Raw genomic sequence first — 24,497 nt, 5'->3', positions numbered from 1 at the left:
ACATAATGGGTTTAATGACAGTCATTGAAAGGAAAAATTATAATAATAAAAAAATCCCTGAAAATAATACAAAGCAAATTATTCAGAATTCTGATGGTGCATTTTCATAAGAAAAACTAATTTACTGACCTCTATAGTGAAAGGAGTAAGTGTTTTGACAGAAGGATTGTAATCTGAGGAACTAATATTTTTATTTTCAGGTTACATGTGTTGCATGTGACAACAAATCAAATACCATAGAACCTTTCTGGGACTTGTCATTGGAATTTCCAGAAAGATACCAATGCAGTGGAAAAGATATTGCTTCCCAGCCATGTCTGGTTACTGAAATGTTGGCCAAATTCACAGAAACTGAAGCTTTAGAAGGAAAAATCTACGTATGTGACCAGTGTAACTGTAAGTAGAGACTATATATTCTCTTTGCTTTTCTAAGATTAGCAAAGAGAAACACAAATGAGAGGAAGCGTAAAAAATTCCTGAAGTAGTAGTTCTGGAAATAAAGTTTGGTAGTTCATCAAAAGAAATTGGGATAGATGTTTCTACTTTACAATTGGCATTTGTGAACTATGTGTTTGTTTTGCCTTCTGATGACATTAAAAGAATTTATCCTATAGTCAATTGTGGAGAGAAAGAATTCATAAAATAAGAAATTTAAACTTAATATGTGAGACAGAATAAAGTAGCAACGGGGAATAGTCAAAGGAAGGCATATTATTTAGTACTGAATGTAATGTTTGCTGAGTCTTTTAGCTACATATCAAAACACTGATCTATAGATAATATATGCGTATAAGTGTGTGTATGCATAGCTAGATAATAGGACATAATATATAGGCGGGCTGCTGTATGGAAATTGGTTTCATGAAAACAAAGATTTAGTCAAAAACCGTCTACTGTCTCTTCTATATTAGTCATTGTTCTAATTGCTATGGATAGAAATAAAATACTTTTTAAGGTACTTACATTCCTAATGGAAGAAACAGACAATTAAGATCTATTATGAGAAACTCTGTCATAGAGGTGAGCACAGGAACCCAGCACTGGGGGATGAAACAGCCATTGCAGTTAAAGAGAAGCATCATCCTCCAGGGAAATTGTATATAAAACCATGACAGATCTGTTGTGTCTTTAGCTGGTGTCTATCTTTTCTATCAATGTACATGTGGCATCTTAGTGTTTATACCATATATTTTCAAGTATTCTTTCTAATTTCCATGTCTGGAAAAAATGACTCTAGGGTTTTAGATACTAAACTTCTAAAGTAATATAAAAGAAATATTGGATGTTCCAGCATTGAAGAAATGTCACATCAATTGATGGTTTTCTTAGAATGGCTTATGCTGACATTTTCTGAGTGCTGTCTAATATGAACTCTGTTATAAATATATAACCCTAAGATTTATGAGGTTAGAACAAAATAAACCTTATCAAATTCAAATGGTGAAGTATTTTTTTTCTTGGACATAAATGTGAATGGTCCTAGATGCTTTCATCACCAAATCTGGGAATAGAAAGATACTATGAATGAATACAGAATATGATTTATAATATGTTTGTGTGTGTGTGTTGGGCCTAAAAGAGCTACTCTAATTTAATACATACAGGCAAGTGTTTAAAATTATAAGTCAGGGAGTTGACATCACTTATCTAGCTATACATGGGCCATATATTCAGGGAGACAATCCAAATGTAGGTCTAGGACATTCAGCAGCGCTGGATTCCTGGATGTCAGGAGCAGAGACTTGGAGGAAAGTCTTCTGGTGGCAAGTGGAGATGGCTTAGAGGATAGCCTCATAGGGGACTGGTTCCACCCCCTACAGGAGAAGCAGCTATTGCTGTGACTGGAGTCAGAGCTGCTGTATAAGTTGAAGGACAGCTCCTAGGTGTCCAGAGCAAACTTGTAGATAATGGCCCAGCCTGAAGCTGCAGGGTACAATTCATAGGTGAACCTCTAAGAGAAGCAGAGGAGACAACAGAAAGAATCTAAAATGCCACCTGTTTTAAGATTTGTACTAAAATAGCAAAAGCAAGACACCGAGGGAGTCCTCAGACACAGAGCTGGTAAAGGACTGCTGTGTCAGGAAGTGGGGAAGGGTGTTCTGAGCAATTATGAACCTGTCCCCACTGGGATTCTGATTAAATTCAGTAAATGAACTGACCATGATAATTGTTTAAATGAAGAATTTGGGAAGTGTATATTAAAGTATGTTTAGGGAAAGTTTTCTTATTAATTGGCATAGCCAAATCCATTTTTAAGTATTGTAGCACTATATCATTCTGTTGCCTTATTTGCAGGATTATATTAAATCATGTACTGAATTGGGGCGCCTGGGTGGCTCAGTTGGTTGGGCGTCCAACTTCAGCTCAGGTCATGATCTCATGGTCTGTGAGTTCGAGCCCCGCGTCGGGCTCTGTGCTGACAGCTCAGAGCCTGGAGCCTGCTTCAGATTCTGTGTCTCCCTCTCTCTCTGCCCCTTCCCCGCTCATGTTCTGTCTCTCTCTGTCTCAAAAATAAATAAAAACATTAAAAAAAAAATCATGTACTGAATTGTGTACATATCTGTCTACCTTGACTAGCTCTTAAGTTGTGTATATGCATGTTTGTACTTACAAGTTTTTTTTAGAGCAAGTATGTCCTTATCTCTAGCGCAGTACAATGCCTGTGACAGAGAAGATGTTTAATAATACATGTCTAAAGTATTTACTCAGCATTTCTTTGTATCTTTAAATCTGATTCTCATTCTGTCTTTGATATCACAGCAAAACGTAGAAGGTTTTCCTCAAAATCAGTTGTACTCACAGAAGCACGAAAACAGCTTATGGTTTGTCACCTACCTCAGGTTCTCAGACTACATCTCAAACGATTCAGGTTAGTAGTAGTGGTATTATAACTACATGCTTCATTTGTTTGTTTGTTTTAAAGATTTTTTATTTTTAAGTAATCTCTACATTCAACGTGGGGTTTGAACTTAACACCACCAAGATCAAGAGTCACATGATATACCAACTGAGCCAGCCAGGCTCCCCTCCAACTTTACACTTCTAATTTAATCATTCCTTGTGCTTATCATGCTTTAAAACTTAACACACATAATGAATCAAATTTTAGTAGTATATACTGGGCTAGCAGATGACTTAATAACATCTACCTACTTCTGCATTCACTTATTTATTTACTTACTTTTTAAATGTTTACTTATTTGAGAGTGTGTGTGCATGGGGCAGAGAGAGAGGAAGAGAGAGAATCCCAAGCAGAGCTCCAGGTGGGGCTAGATATCAGGAACCATGAGATCATAACTTGAGCCAGGATTGAGAGTCAGATGCTTGACTGACTGAGCCACCCAGGCACCCCTACTTCTGCTTTTTTTTAAAGACAAAAAAAATCCTGTCATTATCTCTAGCCTTGACCAGTAAACACTACATTTAATAACTAAACTTCTGATTTGCTTCCCTTGTAGAATACATTGCTAATGAGTCGACCCCTCCCATTTTGGTCTGCTCAGTAATCTTATTCTCCATATAAGTTTCTGCTTATAGAGTTTAAAATATGCTCAGTGAGGGTATAAAAGTCTTTATAACTTAGAGGATTTGGCTCAATTGCTTCATTCTCAGAAAAATAAGTTCAACTAAGAGCAGTTAACAAAAACAAAAAAAAATTCTAGTGTTCAGAAATATGTTTAGTCAGGTGAATTAGTTTGCAAAACTGTTGGTTAAGCAAAGCATATGGTTTCATACTTTGTAATAACCATGTTAACCTTAAAGCTTATTCTTCTCTCAAATGACTTTATGTGCTAGGACTTGAAAACTACTGAGACCATGTTTTTCATACATATTGGGTTTTGCTTGTTTAAAGTTTTTTTAATAATTGGGGCGCCTGGGTGGCTCAGTTGGTTACGGGTCTGACGTCGGCTCAGGTCATGATCTCACGGTTTGTGACTTCAAGCCCCACAAGGGGCTGTGTGCTGACAGCTCAGAGTCTGGAGCCTGCTGTCTCCCTGTCACTCTGCCCCTCCCCACATCACACTCTGTTTCTCTCTCCTTCAAAAATAAATAAACATTAAAAAATGTAAAGTTTTTTTAATAATTAAAATATTTATTTATTTTAACATTTATTTACTTATTTTTGAGACAGAGGCAGAGCATAAGCAGGGGAGGGGGAGGGAGAGAGAGAGAGAGAGAGAGAGAGAGAGAGAGAGAGAGAGAGAGACAGAATCTGAAGCAGGCTCTGGGCTGCTCTGTTAGCACAGAGCCCGACACGGGGCTCAAACTCACGAACTGCTAGACCATGACCCGAGCTGAAGTCAGACACTCAACCAACTGAGCCACCCAGGTGCCCCAATAATATATTTTTTTTAATTCAAACTTTACAGAAGGTAAAGTAAAAGCCCAAAATAAGTACCTCTTTCCTCTCAGTCCCACTTCCCAGAGATATTCACTGTTAACTCTAGTCAGTTATTTCAGTTACTTATTGAAGCTGTTAAAGGTACACTCAGCAAATAACATGTGAGTGCTGGTTAATGCAAGATGTTGTTCTATATTCTTTGGGGACTATAAAGTAGGTTCCTTTTCTCAAGATTATAGTCAGGCATGCACAGAAATAGTGGTGAAATAGAAATACTAAGTATCACAAATTATATACAAATTGATTTATCAGAGACTTAGAAGAGGGAGTTAGCTGATGTTCCCAAAGCCTCTCTTATGGCATAGGGGTCTTTATTCAGATCTCAGTTTATATGTCATCTCTTTAGAGCAGACTTCCCTGACCATCCTACTTAAAAGTAGCACCACTCAGGGAACCTGGGTGGCCCATTCAGTTAAGGGTTCGCGTTTGGCTCAGGTCATGATCCCTGGGTTGTGGGATCTAGCCCTGTGTCGGGCTCATGCTGAGCGTTTAAGATTCTTTCTCCCTCTGCCCCTCACCCTTGCTCAAGCTCTCTCTTTTTTTTCTAAAAAAGAAAAAAGGTAGTACCACCCAACCCTCATTATCATATTACCCTGTTTCTGCTTAAATGACAGAACCCGTCACCTGCAATTAGTAGTTTACTTATTTCTCTTCCTCTGCTAGTGGAACAGAAGCTCAGTAAGGACAGGAATGTTGTCTATTTCATTCCTGTATCCCAAGGCCCAGAACCAAATTCTGTGCATAGTATTTGGCCGAAAATATTTACTAAGTGAATGAATGGGGCATGTACAGAAGGAGGAGCACTTTAGCCTAAGGGAGCAACATGAACAAAGGTACGGAGGAAGGAACAGGGAAGGGTATAAACAAAAGGTTTAGTGAAGTCAGGCAAGACCGGCCATTGTACATAAAATCAAGTGGAGTGGAACCTGGAGGACTAATTAGGAGGTTAATGTTGTATTCCAGGGCCAGGGAGCATGGAGAGGTAAGAACATAAATGAGATTCTGTAAAGAAAAAACTGAAAGGACTCAAATTTTGGTTACATAAATTGGTACTGAATCGGCTACTGTAAACTGTTAAAGAACTTCCTGTTCTTCATAATTGCTGCTTTAACCTGGTATTTGAAGCTTTCCTTAGAGTTAAACCTGTTTGACTCCCTTTCCATCTTCTGCCCAAAACATTTTTGACCCTTCGTGCCATATTTATTTCTGATTCAGAGATTTTGTTTATGCTGCCTTTACCACTTTGTCTTTCTCCTTTTTCTTCATCTTTGAATGAAGATTTGCCAGTGTATAAAATATATAGGATATATAAAAGATAAAAGGGAGAATGGGATTGGAGAGGGGCATACAGGAGCCTCTGAAAAGGCATAAGAAATGGAACGTTTCTAGTACCGTAAAAGCTCCCCACGTGTGTCTCCCAGTCTATTCTCTCCCTTCTCTTTGAAGTAAACCACTGTGCACTTAGGGTATAGTGTTATCTTGTTATCATTTTACTGTATTTCTTTTTTTGTGTGTGTGTTTTATTTATTTTGAGAGAGCATGAGTGGGACAGAGAGAGTGAGAGAGAATCCCAAGCAGGGTCTGCACTGTCAGTGCAGAGCCCAAAACAGGGCTCAAACTCACAAACCTCAAGATCATGATCTGAGGGGCGCCTGGGTGGCTCAGTCAGTTGAGTGTCCGACTTCAGCTCAGGTCATCATCTCATGGTTTGTGAGTTCAAGCCCCACGTCGGGCTCTGTGCTGACAGCTCAGAGCCTGGAGCCTGCTTCCAATTCTGTGTCTCCCTCTGTCTGCCCCTCCCCCACTTGTGCTCTGTCTCTCTCAAAAATAAACAATCATTAAAAAATTTTTTTAAAAATCATGATCTACGCTGAAATCAAGAGTTGGACACTTAACCCACTGAGCCACCCAGGCACCCACATTTTACTGTATCAGCAGAAAAAAACTGGGTGCCAAACTTATCAATAGGAATCAATTGTCTATTTAGATGGCATACAAGTGTTTATTGAGCATTATTAAATAATGTAAGGTTTGAATTTTATGGTTAAATAAAATATAAACTTGTGAATGATAAGAATTATAGGAACTTACGTTAAGCAAGTCCCTTTTTTTTTTTTAACGTGCTTGGTCTTCCATCCTGATTAAAGGTGCACTGGATGTAGGATTTTTCATACATTTCATGGGGAAGGATTGGGATATGAGTCTTAGTCCATTTAATTTGCAAGTCTCACCTTTAGTTCCATACCAGTTTATATTGTACTGATAGCATCTTCACATATTTTGACTTCACAAAACCTATCTATATTCCTTTCTCCTTTGTCTACTTATTTTTATCTATTATAACTTCATGTTTTAGTACTTTAATGCTATTATATTTTCATCAATGGCTGTCTTTTGTCTCTGCACCACAGTACCCCAAGCTGCATTATAATCCCTTCTAAGAACAACCGTGTATTACATTATTTTCCCTTGTAACACCAGCTCATACTCTGTGTATGATAAAAACATTGTTTGCCATGTTTTGATCTAGTACCAAGAAGGATGACCAACAGGCTGGGAAAATGACAGTATAGAGGCACTATTAGAGTTCTATCCCTAATGAGTATTTTGCTGACTTACAAGGAAGGGTCACAGTTCCTTTTTTTTTTTTTTTTTTTTTTTTTTTTTTTTGAAGAGCTCTTAAGTGTTCTGAGGAATTAGAGGTTTTGTTGTTTTTTTCTCCACATCTGGCCAAGAAGGATCCAGAGTATGTTTCCCAAGTACAAACTCTAGCTTCTGGGGTATCTCCCTTATGGTGTGACAAGGCAACAGAGAATTAAAAACCTTTCGGTGGGCACCTGGCTGGTCAGTTGGTGGAGCCTACAACTCTTGGTCTTGGGGTTTGTGAGCTCAAGTCCTATGTTGGGTGTAGAGATTATTTAAAATCTTTAGGGGTGCCTGGGTGGCTCAGTCAGTTGAGCATCCGACTCTTGATTTCAGCTCAGGTCATGATCCTAGGTTTGTGGGTTCCAGCCCCGTGTCAGGCTCTGTGCTGACAGTGCGGAGCCTGCTTAGAATTCGTTTCTCCCCTTCTCTGCCCCTACACCACTCACACTCTGTAAGTCTCTTTCAAAATAAATAAATAAACCTTTAAAAGATTTTTTTAATGAAAAATAAATACAATCTCTAAAAAAAAAAATAAAAATTTAAAAACCCTTTGGTACTTTAAATTAATCCATTAGAAGGGGGAAACTGCCATAGGGCCGTAATTTCCTTCCTCTATTAATTTTCTTCCTATATTATCATCTAACTACAGAAGGCAAATACTTTAAAACCTGACTAGACCTGTTTAATAAGCCTAAATTCTTCCATTTATAGCCACCTTCAGCATTGAAGGGATTTTATATTTACATTATTTTACATATGATACTTTGTATTCTATACTGAGACCTATTATTATGACTGTCTGAACCTGGCACATGTTTATATTCCATTGATTTTTTTTTTTTTTAATAATTTTACCCTGGTTTGTTCACAGGTGGTCAGGACGTAATAACCGAGAGAAAATTGGTATTCATGTTGGCTTTGAAGAAATCTTAAACATGGAGCCTTATTGCTGCAGGGAATCCCTGAAATCCCTCAGACCAGAATGTTTTATCTATGACTTATCTGCTGTAGTAATGCACCATGGGAAAGGATTTGGCTCAGGACACTACACTGCCTACTGCTATAATTCTGAAGGAGGTATAGATGGGTAGATGGGGAAAAGTATTTTATCTTGGGTCAAATTTGGAAGCTGGAGTTTAGGCTTTACAACTTCTAAATTGACCACTAAATCATCTTAAGTGAAGCCACTTGACCTTTTGTTTTCTTTCAAGAATACTTCTATAGTTCATAAAAAAACTGAGAGTTTGTGCAGAAAATGGATATTTTCAGCAGGATTGTAGTAGTTTTGACTTTCAAAGGCTGTAGCAATAAGATAGTAAGAATGGTTGCATTAATTCAGTGCTATCTTTTTTTATATAATTTTTTTCATGTTTATTTATGAGAGAGAGAGAGAGAGAGAGAGAGAGAAAGAGCACTAGTGGGGGAGGGCAGAGACAAAGACACAGAATCCAAAGCAGGCTCCAGGCTCCCAATTGTCAGCACAGAGCTTGAACTCACGAACTGTGGGATCATGACCTAAGCCGAAATCAGACACTTAACCAACTGAGCCACCCAGGTACCCTAGTGCTATCTTTTATTACAGGCATATTTCTAAGGGCAAGTCCTCTGTTTACTGGTTTCATCTAGTTAATTTTGCTAGAGAACAGACCATCTAATAAACTGGGATCACAGATACTTAGAATAAACTCTGAGTTTAGGTTTTAACAAAACTCACTTTAATTTACTGCCTCCATGGACCCTCAAGGACAGTCTTCATAGGTAACAAGTGACTTAGGGTTTTTTTATTTCCCTTCCTTACCTACTATTGAACGAAGACTGAGCCTCCACATTCATACCATTTCCCTTCACCCTACACAAAATAAACACAAAAGACGTGTGGACAGAAAGCCCACATAATCCACGAAGGCAATTAATTTAACAATAAACTACCAAGAGCGAGTTGTACACTGTTTGCTTTACAGTATGACTAGTAGCAAAAGCATTAACTGGTAAAATGATACCTGGAATTAAAGATTGTGTCAGGTGAACTTATCAGATTCTTTAACTTAAAACTACTTGTAGAATAAAGGTAGATAAATCCAGAGTAACATACTGCCCAAACTATTTAAAAGAAAGGAGTTGGCTAATTATTTTCCCTTCAAAGAAACTTTAACTCTTATTGAAACTAATACCTTTAAATCCATTTTAATTTATACTAGAAACTTCTAAAATTCCTTTATAAACATTAAGGTATATTTCTGTGCTTCACTCTAGGGTTCTGGGTACACTGCAATGATTCCAAGCTAAGCATGTGCACTATGGATGAAGTATGCAAGGCCCAAGCTTATATCTTGTTTTATACCCAGCGAGTTACTGAGAACGGACATTCTAAACTCTTGCCTCCAGAACTCCTGTCTGGTAGCCAACATCCCAATGAAGAAGCTGATACCTCTTCTAATGAAATCCTTAGCTGATCCAAAGACAGTGGGGCTTTCTTCTTGTGATTTTATATATACTTTTTAAAAGGGCTTACAATTTTGAGCTTCATTGTTTTAATTTTTTACTTAGGAATCAGTGCACAGTTTATACATTTTGTATCCACAACAAAACTGTTTTTACAGAGACAAAATTAGCATCAACATGTATATCAATGACAGCAGGTAACTAAACTTTTCTCAAGTACTTGGGAGTTTTAAACTTTCATTGTTTACTTCATACTGGCATTACTTCTTTTATATTTTCATGTCTTAATTGGCTCAGATCATGAATTTGTGCAATCTTTTACTGAAGTTCAGGTGGCAACATTTTATACATTTTTTATTTAGCTTTTGTAGGTATTTTCTATACAAATTCTTATTAGGTGGAAATTAGATAGTCTTCACTAATGATATTACCAAAAAAGAAAAAATTTCTTTCAGGCCATTTGCATAGTGAAGTTACCTTTGCCCCTTGAAGGCAGTTAAACTACTACATTCACTGTGAAATACCAAGGTATTACCTAAATACTCATCAGTCACACTAATTGATACTCCTGAGGCTTTGTGTGTTACAGGACTCAGAACAAACATTCCTTTGGTTAAAGGAACTTCATTTTTTTCAAAAATGTATTAAGTTTTAATAATTGTTCTTTATTTGGCATAGTCAAACTTCATACAAATGAAAATGACAGCTTTATAAATAGTATATTTAAATTACTTCAGTACTGTGGACATGAAAACAATGATGGCTCAGACTTATAATGATTTGTTTGGCAGCAAACAGGTTTGTCCAGATTCTAATAAAGCAGTCTTATCAAAAATCTGAATTCAGCAGTGTATTATGGTAAGCAAGTACAGTTTAACTTGGATATGAGGTTTTTTTGTATGTTTAACATTAGATCTCTTAAAAGCTTTGTACTGTATCATATCTTGAGATTTTTAAAGGAAAAAAATAAGTCTTCTTGAAGAGAAAAAATTGCTTAGGACAGAGAAGATAATTGTTCAAAATTGGCAACTGGGCAATATATTCAGCATCTCATTTTTTCTAAATAATTTTTCTAAATCTCATTTTCTAAATAGGCTTGGATTACTCACTCTTGCTCCGATTATGTGAAGACTAGGAACTTCAGATGTTCAAATACTTGGCCCTTTTAAAAAAACTATCTAAACTTCCATTTTATTATAAATATGTTATGAAATACTCTTTGCTCTTCCCAAATAATCTTACTAGATCTCTTTAAATTCCTACTGCTGCTAATTCATCATCCACTAACCTCTATAGATCAGCTATTTCACATCTTAGCTCAGTGTTAACCCCTGGAAGATCATTTATTCTTTTTAGGTTTGCTTGTAGGTTGAAACCTTCATGAAAGATAATACCCTATAGAATGCTGTTTTTTGCCAGTGTTCATCTATTAAGTATAAGCTTGAAAAGGACCTCTATTAGCAAATTTTCCTTAAATTTCGGAGAGCAAGTTGCTGGGGCAGCTGATCATGAAGTGCAATGAGAATTTATCACTGAACAGACAAGTCATTTATGCCAAAATACAGCCTGAGTATTAAATGGCTAAAGTTTAAAATCTTTCACTTAATTACCTATGCAAGTTGTTACCTCAACTGTTAACGTAATTATACCTCATTAAAGATTTATGTGGTCAAGATACCTGAGTCTAGCCTTTTTTTAATTTCAAGGATTACTTTATACTTGGGTAAACTGCTATACACTTTAGCACCTGGTTTTAGGGAGATAATTTAAAGACAACTCTGGAAGATCTGCTGTTTGTAATGGTATAAATGTTTCAGTACTTATTTCAATATAAAAATATATGAGAAAGAAAGTGACTTACCCTTTTACTTTTTTTTTTTAAAGGTATACACACATATATGTATGCACATAGCTTTTTTTAAATTTTTTTTTTTTAACCTTTATTGTTTTTTGAGACAGAGAGAGAGAGAGCATGAACGGGGGAGGTTCAGAGAGAGATGGAGACACAGAATCTGAAACAGGCTCCAGGCTCTGAGCTGTCAGCACAGAGCCCGACGTGGGGCTCGAACTCACGGACTGTGAGATCATGACCTGAGCCGAAGTCAGACGCTCAAACGACTGAGCCACCCAGGCGCCCCGACCCTTTTACTTTTTAATCCCTCAAAACTAAAACCTAGGGGGAAGACTGTGTGTGAGGTCAAGGGGGTATATGGGAATCCTGTACTTGATGCTCAATTTTGCTACAAACCTAAAATGGATATAAAGAGATGTATTAAATTTACAAAACCAAAACCTAGCCAATGAACAGAAACTTAAATTTCTTATTGTACATCTTAGTGTAGACTTCTACGTTCGGCTAAGTTGATCTAACAAAAAACAACGTGTTTTGGTTGTAAAATAATTTACTAAAGGCACTATTTGTTAAACATCAACTAATAATTTGTTACTAATAAGGTACATCATTGTAAACATAACAAAATGATTTCAAGAGATACATGGCTAGTAGGTAAACAATACAATGTTTTTAAGTGACAGCTTTCCTATTTACAAGATCATATTTCTTCCAGCTATTCCAGGGGCATGCAGCGATGCTACTGCTCACAAGAGTTACTAGGAAGAGAGCTTGGAGGTCATAACTGGTTTGAGATCCCTACTGCTAAAGAGAGGTCTTATAATGCTCCAATATTCTTCATTCACAGGGTAAATTATAAAACTCTTGAGCATAGAAATTGAGATACTTTATATCTCCCACCAAAACACATCAAAGTAGTATGGACTCAGAACCCCAAGAGAACTAGCTGGAGGGCCCAAGCCCTATAACATGTCTAAGCATGAGCTTGTGAGCTCTGCCACTAGCACATCACAGAAACTGGAGAAAATAATTTGAAAGTAGCTATTGAACATTAGCACCATAATAAACATGGCTCATATAACTGAAAACTAGATTGTTTACCCCACAAGTCAACATTTATAGCTCTAATACTATATATATAATAAATGATCTAAGTACAGAAAGTTTTTCTTCCTATAAGAAAAACATTAAACAAAATACAAACTAAACAGCATCCCAGAGGCAGTGAATCTTATTGTGCTAAAGCATATACAAATTAAGGCTTTACCTTGGTACATAAACAATTTTGAAATTGTGTTGGAACATTCCCAACAAATTGGTTACAAAGAACTCAGGCAATTTGTTCAAGAATCTGTAGTGGGACTCAGTTTAAACAAGTAAATATTAGGTATCTTACATTCAACTTACGCACTTAGCTGCCATAATTAGTGTTAACTGAAATGCCACTAGTTTTTAATCCAAGCCAGTCAAGGGGCAGGGTGAATTTGATTCATTAATGGAAAAGCCTAATAGTTCAATTTAACTTTTCTAACTATAGCAAGATCCAAGTATGGGAAGTTTTCCTGTTCTAGTATTTGTAGTTTTAAATGCCCTTTTGGTTTATTGAGCAAGCTGAATACATTTCCTGATAAAAACTACCACTGGATAAAGGATCTAAATGTTGAGATTTTACTAAATCAAGGTTTCAAGTTGGTACAATGTATCTACCAGGTCATGTTTCAATTAATCTTCATAATGTCATGGGAAAAAAATGAAAGACAAAGACTAATATGGTTCTAAAAAGAAAATAAAGGCAAACCTTTCCTAAAGCTTTATATTAATTTGTGAAGATTTTCCCACATTATGCATGTGTAGATCTTGTTTTAGCCATTATGTCAGAAGAAAAGTTTCAGTGTAGAGGTCTACAATCCAGATAAAAGGCTCTACATTTCCCTACGTTAAGTTCAGCTATTTCCTGTGCAGAATTATAACCACAGACATTGAAATGTAGCTCTCAGATCTGAAAATGTCTTTATTTTTTAGAAAATGGATTCCAGGAAGGTTAAAAAGCAATACCAGAGGGTATAGGTGCAGAATTGGATGTAGTCATTCAAAGCATTCAATTAAGAATATGGCAATATAAATATCTGAAAAGCATCTCTTAGGTGTTTAAAACAAAAAATGTGTAAGTCATTCCTAACTAATTTGAGCTTTATAGCATTTCCTAGATGGGAAAAACAGTTAACATTTGAAAGTCCTGAAAGCTTTTTCCTTGGCTAATTACATTAGATGGTTTGCATTTGATCAAAGTCCTTCCTTTTTAAACATGGATAAAAGCATTACATAGGTCCACTGTTAAACAGACAAACATGTTGCAAATTAATTGTGATATAATGTACTCCAACAAAGCTTAGAAAATAAAAGATGTTGAGGTGGCTTTGGACTAAGTTTAATAGTCATCTCCTCTGCTGACAACTTCTTTACATGTTGGACGCAACAGTATGGTATGTTCAAACTGTGCTGTATATGATCCTTTAATGTCACATAATGGTGGATATGGATCTACAATGCCCAAGTCACACAGATTCTTCAGAGCCATCAAGTATTTACTTTCTCCCAAGCGATCCAGCCATCTGCGGCAGAAGGCAAGGGTGCCAAAGTTTTCATTGATGACATTTAACAAGTGTTTTGTTCTTGGAAGCCTAAGAGGAGAAAATCCAAAATTAACAGGTGGCTAAAAAGTTACCAACTCATTTTCCCCATTAAGGAAAACTCATATGGTAGCTGTGGTTTTACTTGGTAATTAACTTCAAAAAACTTTTTGTCTCTTTCAACATTCAAAAGTCAGAATGTATAACAGCCCATACCTAATTAGAGATGGCAGCTGAATGGGAGACCACCTGAAGACTATCTTACGTATTTATTTATGTGTCTACATATGTGTGTTAAATTCCCAGTAGAGACTCATCAACAGTATTATGGTGGTAATTTCCTTTTTTGTGCACCAAGCTGAAAGACCTGCACATAAAGGAGGTATAAATCCATCCTTCAACCATCTTCTCCAAAAAGTTTAAGGGGGAAAAAAAGGTAAAAATAGAAAGTTTATCAATAGGAAAATATTAAGAACAAAAACCTAGAAATGCCAGCAAAATGATTCTCTCTGAAAGTATTAACAATTATTAGAAACTGGATCTGAAGAGAATACTTGCCTATATCATTTTCATTTCAGTTAAGATTTTTAACAGGCCAATTTCCTTGCTGTATTATAAAAATCCACACAGCTTACTGGTAGTCTATAGAACTGTACATTAATGAATATACCACTGTGAATGTTTGTCACATTTTTAAAAATGCTACTAACTGGGAAAAGAAGCTTAATACTCCTATAAAAACAACAGTCTCTCACCTTATTGGCACATGTCCAACATCAAAATTTTTCATATAATGTGAACATTCCATATCATCATGAACAACGCCTTTTCCTGTGCTTCCAAAGGTTTCAATGGCATACACTTCTCCTTCCTAAAGAATATGTAAGGTCAAGGGGAGAGAAGAAAAATTCAGAGCCAATTAAAATTGCCATTTGTTAACTTCAGGCTGAGGTTATTATTTACTTCATATAAGAAACAACATGAAATAACCCCCTGGTAGTCATCCACCCTTCCTTGCTTTATCTCCTTAGCACTTTTTGGTCTATGTCCTCCTATTGGAATGTAGGCTTTATACAGGCAGGGAATTTTATTTTGTTCACTACTACATCCTCAGTGACTACTAAAGAGACTGGCATCTCAGAGATGCTTAGTAAATACTCATTAAGTGTTGAATGAACAATCCTCTGACATACCCAACTTCCATAGCTGACTGAGCCCTGGCCTGACCAGACACAATTTGCATACTCACACAGACCAGTAAAGATGGCAAGTTAATTTTGCTCAACATACTATATACTCAACTATCACTAACTTTAGTTTAGGAAAAAAAAAAAATCAGAATGCTTCACAATAAACACTTTGTATGTGTGGCATACATACCTCCATTCTTGTAGCCTCTCCTCCTTTCACGATGGGCACTGTTTTCCCAGCATGTATTCTATACGGCCCAATTGAATGTCCGTTTAGGTTACGGATTGGTTTCACTGGCATAATAGGAAAACAGTTATTCAAGGTTTCCAGAAGCACAAACAGATCTCTTGGCTTTCTGGCACAGAGTTCAAGCATTGGTTTAAAAACGATACGGCACTACTAAATAACCTCGCATTGACATAGTTAAATACAAACTGGAAAACCAGCAGAATATAGAAAAGATGTTAATTGCAATTTACTAAAAACTAGAAGGGAGTAAAGGGGGATGATGGGAAAAGAAAAAACTATGTGATGAGGTAACAATGGGGGGTCATCTAAGGAGGTATTGCTTTTCATTCGTTTTTAACTTTTTTTTTTTATTTAATCTCTACACCGAACATGGGGTTCAAACCCACAACCTTGAGATAAAGTCACACACTCCATGGACTGAGCCAGCCAAGTGCCCTTAAGGAGGTACTGTTAATATAAAGTTATATTACACAGTACATGTCATGTACACAGTGATTACAAACAAAAAATATTTTTACAGTTATGGACCAAAAGGTAATGTGAAAATGTGGATACTGTATCAAAATGATAGGATGTAAAACCATACATTTTTTTATTTTTTTCACAAACCAACTCATACAGTTTTTTCTTCAGTTGACAAAGGGGGGGGGGGGGGGTTGGACTTCCAGTCCTAGGGCTTGAAGATCCCAGGACACAAAATGAATCTAGCAGGACTGCCACCAGGGTGTAGAAAATTCCAGAAAGCTTTGGCCTACATAATGGAATCCACACACCTCCCTATCTTAAATTTTACAATTATAGCACATTCCAAATGTTAATAAGGAAAATCCAAACAACTCCAAGGTCTTGAGATCAATTACAGAACAAATTGTGGTATATTCACACAATGGAATACTACTCAACAATAAAAATGAAAGGCTGGGGATACACTGAACAACAAAATAAAACCTAAAGAAAAAAGAACAGGCACAATTATATACATGTTGTTTTATTATTATATATGTAAAAGTTAAGCACAAATATACTGTTGTTTAAGGATGCATAGTTAGATACTAAAGACATAAAGAAAAGCAAATGTAAATTAGCACTCAAGACTGTGGTTTGCTAGAGGAAGACTGCTGTAATTCAAAAGAGTATACAGAATTGAAGGGCTTTTGGAATGCTGACAATATTCTATTTCTCAAGGGATAAAATTACATAACTTTTACAATTGTTTAACTGAATTTTTGTGTTGCATGTATTTTCAGTGATATTCCACAATAAAAATGGTTTAAAAAAATCTATCTCTGCAGTGCTAGAATTCCAGTACAAGTTGTCTTTCTTTTAAGGCAGAATTAGGTAGCAAGGTTTTTTCAACTCTACAACAATGAAACAATGACAATTATATCGATTGTACTGTACAAATGATTGATTTGCACTGATGTTTACAGGATTACGGATTTGTGAGCAACAAGGACATACACCATCAGGTTGCAGAGGAAGAATACCTTCTGCAGTTGGTAGAAACACAGTAGTCTATCAGTATCAACAAGGTCAGGCAAAGAATGCTAAATAAATCATGTGAATTTACAGAGGTCAAGGAAGTATGAATGTCTCTGCTCAGATGACAAGGGAGAGACAGGATTTGGTTAAAGGAAATGTGGGAAACACTCCTTAAGAAAGTTATTAGAATAAATATACTCACTAAAAAATAAAAATAAAAATAAAATTAAAAAGTTATTAGAACAGTAGTTACAGAGAGCAGTGAGCACAGATCAGGAAGGAGGACAGTGGTTAGACCCTGAGAGCTGGGAAAGCAGCACAAAGCACAGGTGACTCTGGGACGGTGTACCTAAGGCAGTGGCTGGGAAAGACCAAGAGGCAAAGGGAATAAAGATTAAAGAAAAAACACACAAGGAATTAACTGGGCTCTACATTCTGAACTCAACTTAAAAAAAAAAAGGTGAAGGGCTCATCAATGGAATGAGTCCCTGGCTTCTTTTTAAGCCTCAATTTGACTTAGTCACAGAAAACCAAGTCTACATTTTGGCCATTCTCAGATAAATCCCTGGGTATCTTATCAGCTACCACCGCAGCTCGGCAAGAGTTCCCACCTAGTGACCACAGTTTTCCTAATAAGATGAAGTTATTTTCCCTCCATTTTCCCTCTTTATATTCCCAGGAGATAAAGAAAGCACTCAACACTACTTTGTAAAATTAATTCTGCAAGAGGTCACATGCATTTCAAAATAATATTCATTTTTTAAAAACATACCTTGATATGTCTTCCCATCTATTTCAACCTCATAGGATTCCATAACTTCTTGGATGGCCTCACCAACATCACACAGACGAACGTCAATTCCAGCACACTAAAAAAAAAATGATATATATAGTTGTTACTCAAAATGCATAATTTTATTACAATTTATTAGTATTCTAAAATAAAGGACAATTAGATAAACTGCTTTGTATATTATAACTTCCTTTATAAAACCTTGGTATATTATACTAGAATTGTCCACTTAAAATCCTAAGGGCAGTGGACCAGTCTTACATAATCCAAAGACCTTCAACAGGCTATAAAATGCTCAAAATACATTGAATGAAATTGTGCTTCCAGTTCACATACCTTTATTCCAGTGTTAGTGGCATCTTTTACAGCTTTTAATAATGTATCATATTTGGGATTAAAAGTAACAGTAAAAGCACAGTCAATAATCCTACCTGAAAGAGAAAATTCTTCTTTAAGTTGATGTATCAGCTAGTCAATTTGTCTACTTTATTGAATCTATTCTATTAATCTGCCTAGTTAACATGCAAATAAAACGATGGGCTCAAATGAAGGCAGCAGTCCAAGTACCCACACAGCATTCAAAATCAAAGTGAAAAAAAGTACAAATAAGTTATATAAAAGTTTCAGAATGCAAAGACTAATTCCAGGGTCAGTATGTAACATTTCAAGATAGCACCAACATAGTACTAACCTAGGTGGATAAGCAAAAATATAAACAGAAACAAATCAAAAAAAGAAAAACCTGGGGACTAAGGAACAGTAATGTGGGCAGAGAAAATGTAAAGGTCTACTGACACCAATCAGTGCAGCTGCTGCAATTTAGCAAAACCTCAGGTAAGTACTTTATCTGAATTTTATTTTCTTTATCTGAACTTTATTTTCTCACCTAAGTGAGATAAAAGGTACTCACCCAACAAGGTTTGGGGGCAGAATTTAGAAAAGCTAGCAAGTGTATAAAGGTTGGTAAACTTAAACGTTCTAAGTAAATGTTTGTTGTTCTTATTAACAGATAAATTTCTGAAACAACATGAATAGATAAACAAGATTAATTTCTTCTCACCTTGATACAAAGAGTTATAAACCTCAATTACCCAATGGTTTGCATTATACTCCATGTAGTAGGATACTTAAAAGTAAATCTCAAAAACTGGCTCAACACAACTCTACTGAAAAGTGAGGCATAAAGAAGAAAATTAGGGAGTTCAAGTACCTGAGCCCCATCTAACAGAGAGAAGACTACTTTTTTCTGGAGGTGGGGGGGGGGGGGGAATTATTTCCAAAAACTCACCACTTATATGTGTTCCAAAGTCTATCTTACAGATGTCATCATACTGTAATACTGTTGTGTCACCAGCATTTGGAGTATAATGGGCAGCACAGTTATTTAGAGAACACCCAGTAGGAAATGCCAGGCCTGCATTTAATCCATTCTCTTTAATTAGCTTTCGTGAACAGTCTTCCAACTTTTCACTATTTAAAAAAAAAAAAATTATTTACATTTTTATCTTTATATACCTTAAAGGTCATCAGGTCCAGAGAATTTACTAAAACTCTTAAGTTACTTTCTGGGAAAGATCTGAACAATTCCTGGATGTGAATGACTAATAGTTCTCTGATGCTATGAAAATAGTAGCTCATTTCTAAAAGACAGAAGAGTAAAAAAATTCAATTCCACTAGAAATCTGGAGAAACAGAACCACACAATCCACTTTTAACTTAGTTACTAGAAGTGAGATTCTCCACTCAGACTAATATAAATGTTGATTACATTTTATTTGCTCAATGTTGCACATTTAAAAAACTGTCTGAATTAGAGAACTGTTGCCTTTTATAGCTAATTAGTACTCGAAAGGAAAACTAGAGACAAAGTACTTTTATTGGTTTCTTCATTGCATTGTAACTGTTTTGTGACCAATAATTTTAATACAAATTGTTAGTGAAGTAATAGACTTCCACACAGAAAGTAAGAATCAGAGTAATGTGTGCATTTGCACATATAAGTGTACAAAGTACAAAATAGGGTTGTTGAGGTATAAATGTCCTCTTATGGTTTCCTCATTACATTTACAGTATAAGAACTCATATTTCTAGAATCCTCACTTCAAGTTTAAGCAAAGTAGTAAGAAAGCCAAACATTACAATTGGAGAGTTAGCACTTAAAAAAAAATTTTTTTTTATCACATTCTTACAAAAATATATTCCTTTTACCAGATTTCTATCATTGTCATCCCAGGCTTGATCCAGCTCATAACATATTTTCTAACTTGTCGATGTGCTTCTGCAGCTTCTCGAAAATCATTCCAAATCTCTTCACTAGCTTGATCTAATGCTTTCTTTTCTTCACTTGTAGTTCTCCAAGCAGCTGTTCGCCTTTATAGTATGTATAGCATAGTATTAGTCACTTTAGAAACAGCAGATAAGCATAAAAGCTGAGAGATAAAAATACACTAATATAAGACATTTTAGATAAAAATGTCACACATTCAATTTCTTATATTAAACATCAGCAAAGTTTCTGAAATACGAGTTGTCACACACTTGCAATCAAGCCAAATCAAGTTAAACCTTTTTTGTAAGACTCTCAAAGTCCTCAAGTGAAATTTCATTCATAGTCAAAGAGACTAAAACTTTGCCACACAAAAAGGAAAAAAAAAAAAAAAAAAAAACAGAGAAGCCAGAAAAGAGTCCTGGAAACCAAGCAGTGGAAGAAAAAAAATTATCCTTCCACTCAAGGTTACTCTGAGAGACTTCAAAAGACCACACCAAAAATTAACGTTTAATTTCATCAACAGGGTAAGTACTAATATGAAAACTTGACCGGAAATCTACATACACTTTCATCAAAATATAAAATATTATGTGCTTTTGCAGGATCTTTCTAATGTAAGAGGCGATGCTCCTTGAAGGATATGGCTCATATTTGAAAACTGCCAGGGATAACAAACATTTTTTATTCAGTATCTGGGAAATGAGAAGATACACTGACTCCCTTTAAGCAGCACCTTTCAAAAATAGTAACTTATCAAATGAAAATCTTTTAAAAAGTTCTTATAACTTTCATACATTACTGGCAATATTGAATACACAGTTCACAACTCAATGATCACTGAGGTATAAATTATACTCAGTATAAAGCGATGCCTTCATTGGGGCACCTGGGTGACTCAGTCAGTTGAGTGTCCAACTTCGGCTCAGGCCATGATCTCACAGTTTGTGGGCTGGAGCCCTGCATCAGGCTCTGTGCTGACAGCTCAGAGCCTGGAGCCTGTTTCAGATTTCTGCGTCTCCCCCTCTCTCTGCCCCTCCCATGCTCATGCTCTGTCTCTCAATAATAAATAAACATTAAAAAATGTTTTTATTTAAAAATAAAAGAAATAAAGTGATGCCTTCAAGATTACTCCTATTTTCCTCAAACTATGGCTTGCAGGCAAATACAAAATACAGCCTGGTACGTGTCTCATAATCAAAATTTTACTGCAATACAACTATGTCTATTTGTGTACATACTGTCTATAGGTACTTACGTGCATGCTATAAAAGCATAAGTGAGTAACACTCATGGCCTGAAATATTTACTACATGGCTCTTTATAGAAAAAGTTAACATAACTGCTCTAGAGTATGCCCCTAAATTAATGTTTCCAAATACTGTGAGTTCTTGGTCGTTGTCAAGTTATGATTACTTCCTACCACCAACAGCTACCTGTGTGCCAACATCTAGCACCTCTAATTTGCTACAATGACACAAAGGGGCCGTCCTATGTCATTTTAGGGATACTTAAGCATCACAGAGGCTTCTTTGGCTTATTTTCTGTTTGGAAATGTATTTTGGATCTATAAACTGACATTACAAAGAAATGAAATATTGCAGCACCATCTGTTAAGGTCAGTTTTGAACGCCACAAATACTTAAATGTGTATGAATTACTTTTAATTGGAATAGTGAAGATTCAAGAGGCAATTACAAGTATTCAAAGGAACATCCTCAGACTAGAAGGTAACAGGATACGATCCTTTAAAAAGTATATTCTCAACATGTGGCTCAATCTTTTTTAGCTGCAATACACTTATAGTTGCTCACTCCATGATGGGACAGACAAGCCACAATCTCCTGACCTCCAGATATAACTCCAATTTATTCTCTCCCATGAATCCAAAAATCTTTCCGGGAAACCAAGAACCCAAACATTCTAAGAATCAATCATTTCCAGGCATAAGAATACTGGCTAAAGACATCAGTTTTTAAACAAAACATATCACAGTTGTCTCTTACATGGGCCATAATTCTGGCACATATACAATAGCCATACCATTATTGCACCCCTTGCCTCAAAAGCCAAACATTTTGTGAAAAACAAAAATATCCCCAAATGTTTTTTCTAGAATGGCTAAGACGAAAGACTATGTCCACAGGGAATTGATGGATATCATGCAGTGGGGCCATGAAAATGAAATTGGTCATTATCAATTCCCATTTTTTCTCTTCAATTCTTCAAATCCATTTCTTATAGATTAAAATGCTAAGTATAATTAAATTTCAAATGCTATCTAACTACATTTTAGAATCAGAATATGGCACAATAAAGATCTCCAATAATGAAATCAACAGGTCTCAAACATCTTACACTTCTGAAGCTGCATAGCTGATTCTTAGAAGCAGTAATTCTTCAAAAGGTTATGGAATGTTCTACATTGTTGCTAAAGAGGTACCAATCAGAAGCTAGATTAAAGAAATTCTTTTCCTAAGTCTTGAGTTCAAATTGAAAGCCATTAGTAATATTCAAGAAATACACTGCCAGCATCTAAAATTAGAATTCCAGGTTCGTTCTAAAGACAAAAAATATTATCAAGGAGCCTGTTCTCTTTCCTAAATTTGATATTTTGACGTTCAGTCTATTTAGCAAATACATAGAAATCAGTAAAATGAAAAAAACATTCTGAGCCAATAATTATTTGAAAAGGCAATTAATTCATCCAAGTGACAGAGGTGGGTTAGAAATACTTTTTAAATAAATTATGTATGTACAACAAAACTATCAAAATAACTGCTCAAAAGAGAATCTTTACAGAAGTGTTTACAGAGTATGTAAACTTCCCACACCTCTTTCATATTTCGGAGTCTTTTCAATATTTCATCATTTTTACTAGATGTGCTAAGAGCATAAAATGTAAGTAAAACCAAAAGATACAAAGGAATCTGATTATTAGTTTCAAACTGTTGTAAACATTTCTGAACTCACTGCATGGATAACTTGAAAGCTACTTACATTTATATTTTTAAAGCACCAAATACCACGTTTATAAAAATCATATAAAAATGCATGTCTTTAACCTAGAAATTAAGATTGCATGTAGATCAATTCCTTCCTCTGAAAATTGGTAAACAGAAAAATAAAGCATGTTTTAACTTTGCCTATAAGAAACTATAGTTAACTGATAAAGTTAATTGAGACCCAGCTGATAGAGGAAAATTCTTCTTATAGAAAATCACCTAATAAATGTAGAAAGAACTACAGAATTAGAAATTCACCATTTTGCAGTCCCCAATGAAAAAACTGATAAAGCATGAATGGATATTAAAATAATTAAGAAAAAGGCTGTTGAAAAAAAGGATATTCCAATGGTACCAAACTACCCACAGATTACTTGGAAACTGCAAAAAGAAAAAAGTACCTTTAAAAAAGAAACAGCTGGCTAGTATCACATTAACCAAGTGACCACATACAGTAAAACTAGTAACAGAACAATCTGACATTGTATCTGATGCAACAGACTATGATTCAATATGAAGAACACAGTATCACTTGTATGTCCCTGTCAAAATCTAAATATAATCTAAGCCTTTACAACTAATTCCAGGTTACAGAAAATAGAGCGAAATCACTAATAAAATTATACTAGATACAAAATAGAATATTATACTCATTCAAAATTGGTTTAAAAATTTTTACTAACATAGGAAATACAGAGAAAGTCAGTTTTTTTAGAAGTGCAAATTACTAATTATAAGAGGAAAAAATAGTAATGACACACTAGAGAAACTAGATACACCTTATCCAAGTGATAAAATCTGATATCATGTGCCTCCAGATATGACAATCCTGAAAAGGACATGAAATCTACTTGTCTAGTATTCCATCCAAAAATACACAAACTACTTTCAAATAATTCAGAAAAAGTAGATGAATAGAGATTCACCAATATAACATTTTCCACATCTGCCCTCTATCTTTCTATCTTCCAAGGAGAAAATGGAATGTTACTGGTATACTATACAGAATATATATATTCGGTGTAATTGTCATATTCCCCTGAGAAAGAGAACAATAGATGAGGCAAACGTTAAAGAGAACCTGAGTGAAAGGTATGCAGGAATTCTTTCTCTTAAGTGCAGAATTATTTTAAATAAAAAGCTAAATAAAATGCTGCACTCAACCTGGGTGGTAGTTACACAGGCAAGTTCTTTGTGATAATTCATGCAATTTTTAGTAAGTTTATTAAAAAAAAATAATGAAGGAAAAAAAGAGACAAGCAAAGAAACAAACCCTATAATGTAGAGAACAAACTGATGGTTACAGGAGGTGGGAGGTGGGGGGAATAGATGAAACAGGTGATGGAGAGGAAGAAGTGCACTTGTTGTGACAAGCACTGGGCGATATATGGAAGTGTTGAATCACTATGTTATAGACCTGAAACTAGTATTATGCTGTGTGCTAACTAGAATTTAAATGAAAACTTAAAAAAAAAAAAAGGGTAGATACAAAACTGTATTTAATACTTTAACAAACCTGTAAGAATACTGATTCTGATC

The 24,497-nt window shown here is 35.5% G+C and overlaps 2 protein-coding genes across 7 annotated transcripts in view; one reads left to right on the top strand and one right to left on the bottom strand.

The window, feature by feature from the left end:
* Window positions 1-11,165, top strand: part of USP44 (ubiquitin specific peptidase 44) — a 54,941-nt gene extending 43,776 nt beyond the window's left edge. For all 5 annotated transcript variants that reach the window (XM_023257329.2, XM_023257330.2, XM_023257331.2 and 2 more), the window contains 4 exons: window positions 201-396; window positions 2,761-2,869; window positions 7,920-8,125; window positions 9,302-11,165. In XM_023257329.2, the coding sequence (XP_023113097.2) occupies window positions 201-396; window positions 2,761-2,869; window positions 7,920-8,125; window positions 9,302-9,501 (711 nt within the window). In that variant the 3' untranslated portion in view covers window positions 9,502-11,165. The remainder of the gene's footprint in view (window positions 1-200; window positions 397-2,760; window positions 2,870-7,919; window positions 8,126-9,301) is intronic.
* Window positions 11,166-13,335: 2,170 nt separating this feature from the next.
* Window positions 13,336-24,497, bottom strand: part of METAP2 (methionyl aminopeptidase 2) — a 28,842-nt gene continuing 17,680 nt past the window's right edge. For both annotated transcript variants that reach the window (XM_003989121.6, XM_006933934.5), the window contains exons 5-11: window positions 19,896-20,057; window positions 18,976-19,157; window positions 18,024-18,118; window positions 17,667-17,763; window positions 15,353-15,456; window positions 14,728-14,843; window positions 13,336-14,023 (exon numbers count right to left, since the gene is read on the bottom strand). In XM_003989121.6, coding sequence (XP_003989170.1) covers window positions 13,771-14,023; window positions 14,728-14,843; window positions 15,353-15,456; window positions 17,667-17,763; window positions 18,024-18,118; window positions 18,976-19,157; window positions 19,896-20,057 — 1,009 coding nt within the window. In that variant the 3' untranslated portion in view covers window positions 13,336-13,770. The remainder of the gene's footprint in view (window positions 14,024-14,727; window positions 14,844-15,352; window positions 15,457-17,666; window positions 17,764-18,023; window positions 18,119-18,975; window positions 19,158-19,895; window positions 20,058-24,497) is intronic.

Source organism: Felis catus, chromosome B4, assembly GCF_018350175.1.
Source record: "Felis catus isolate Fca126 chromosome B4, F.catus_Fca126_mat1.0, whole genome shotgun sequence".
NCBI classification, from domain to species: domain Eukaryota; kingdom Metazoa; phylum Chordata; class Mammalia; order Carnivora; family Felidae; genus Felis; species Felis catus.
The sequence above is the reverse complement of the archived record's forward strand: the minus strand, read 5'-3'. Positions and strand labels throughout refer to the sequence as shown.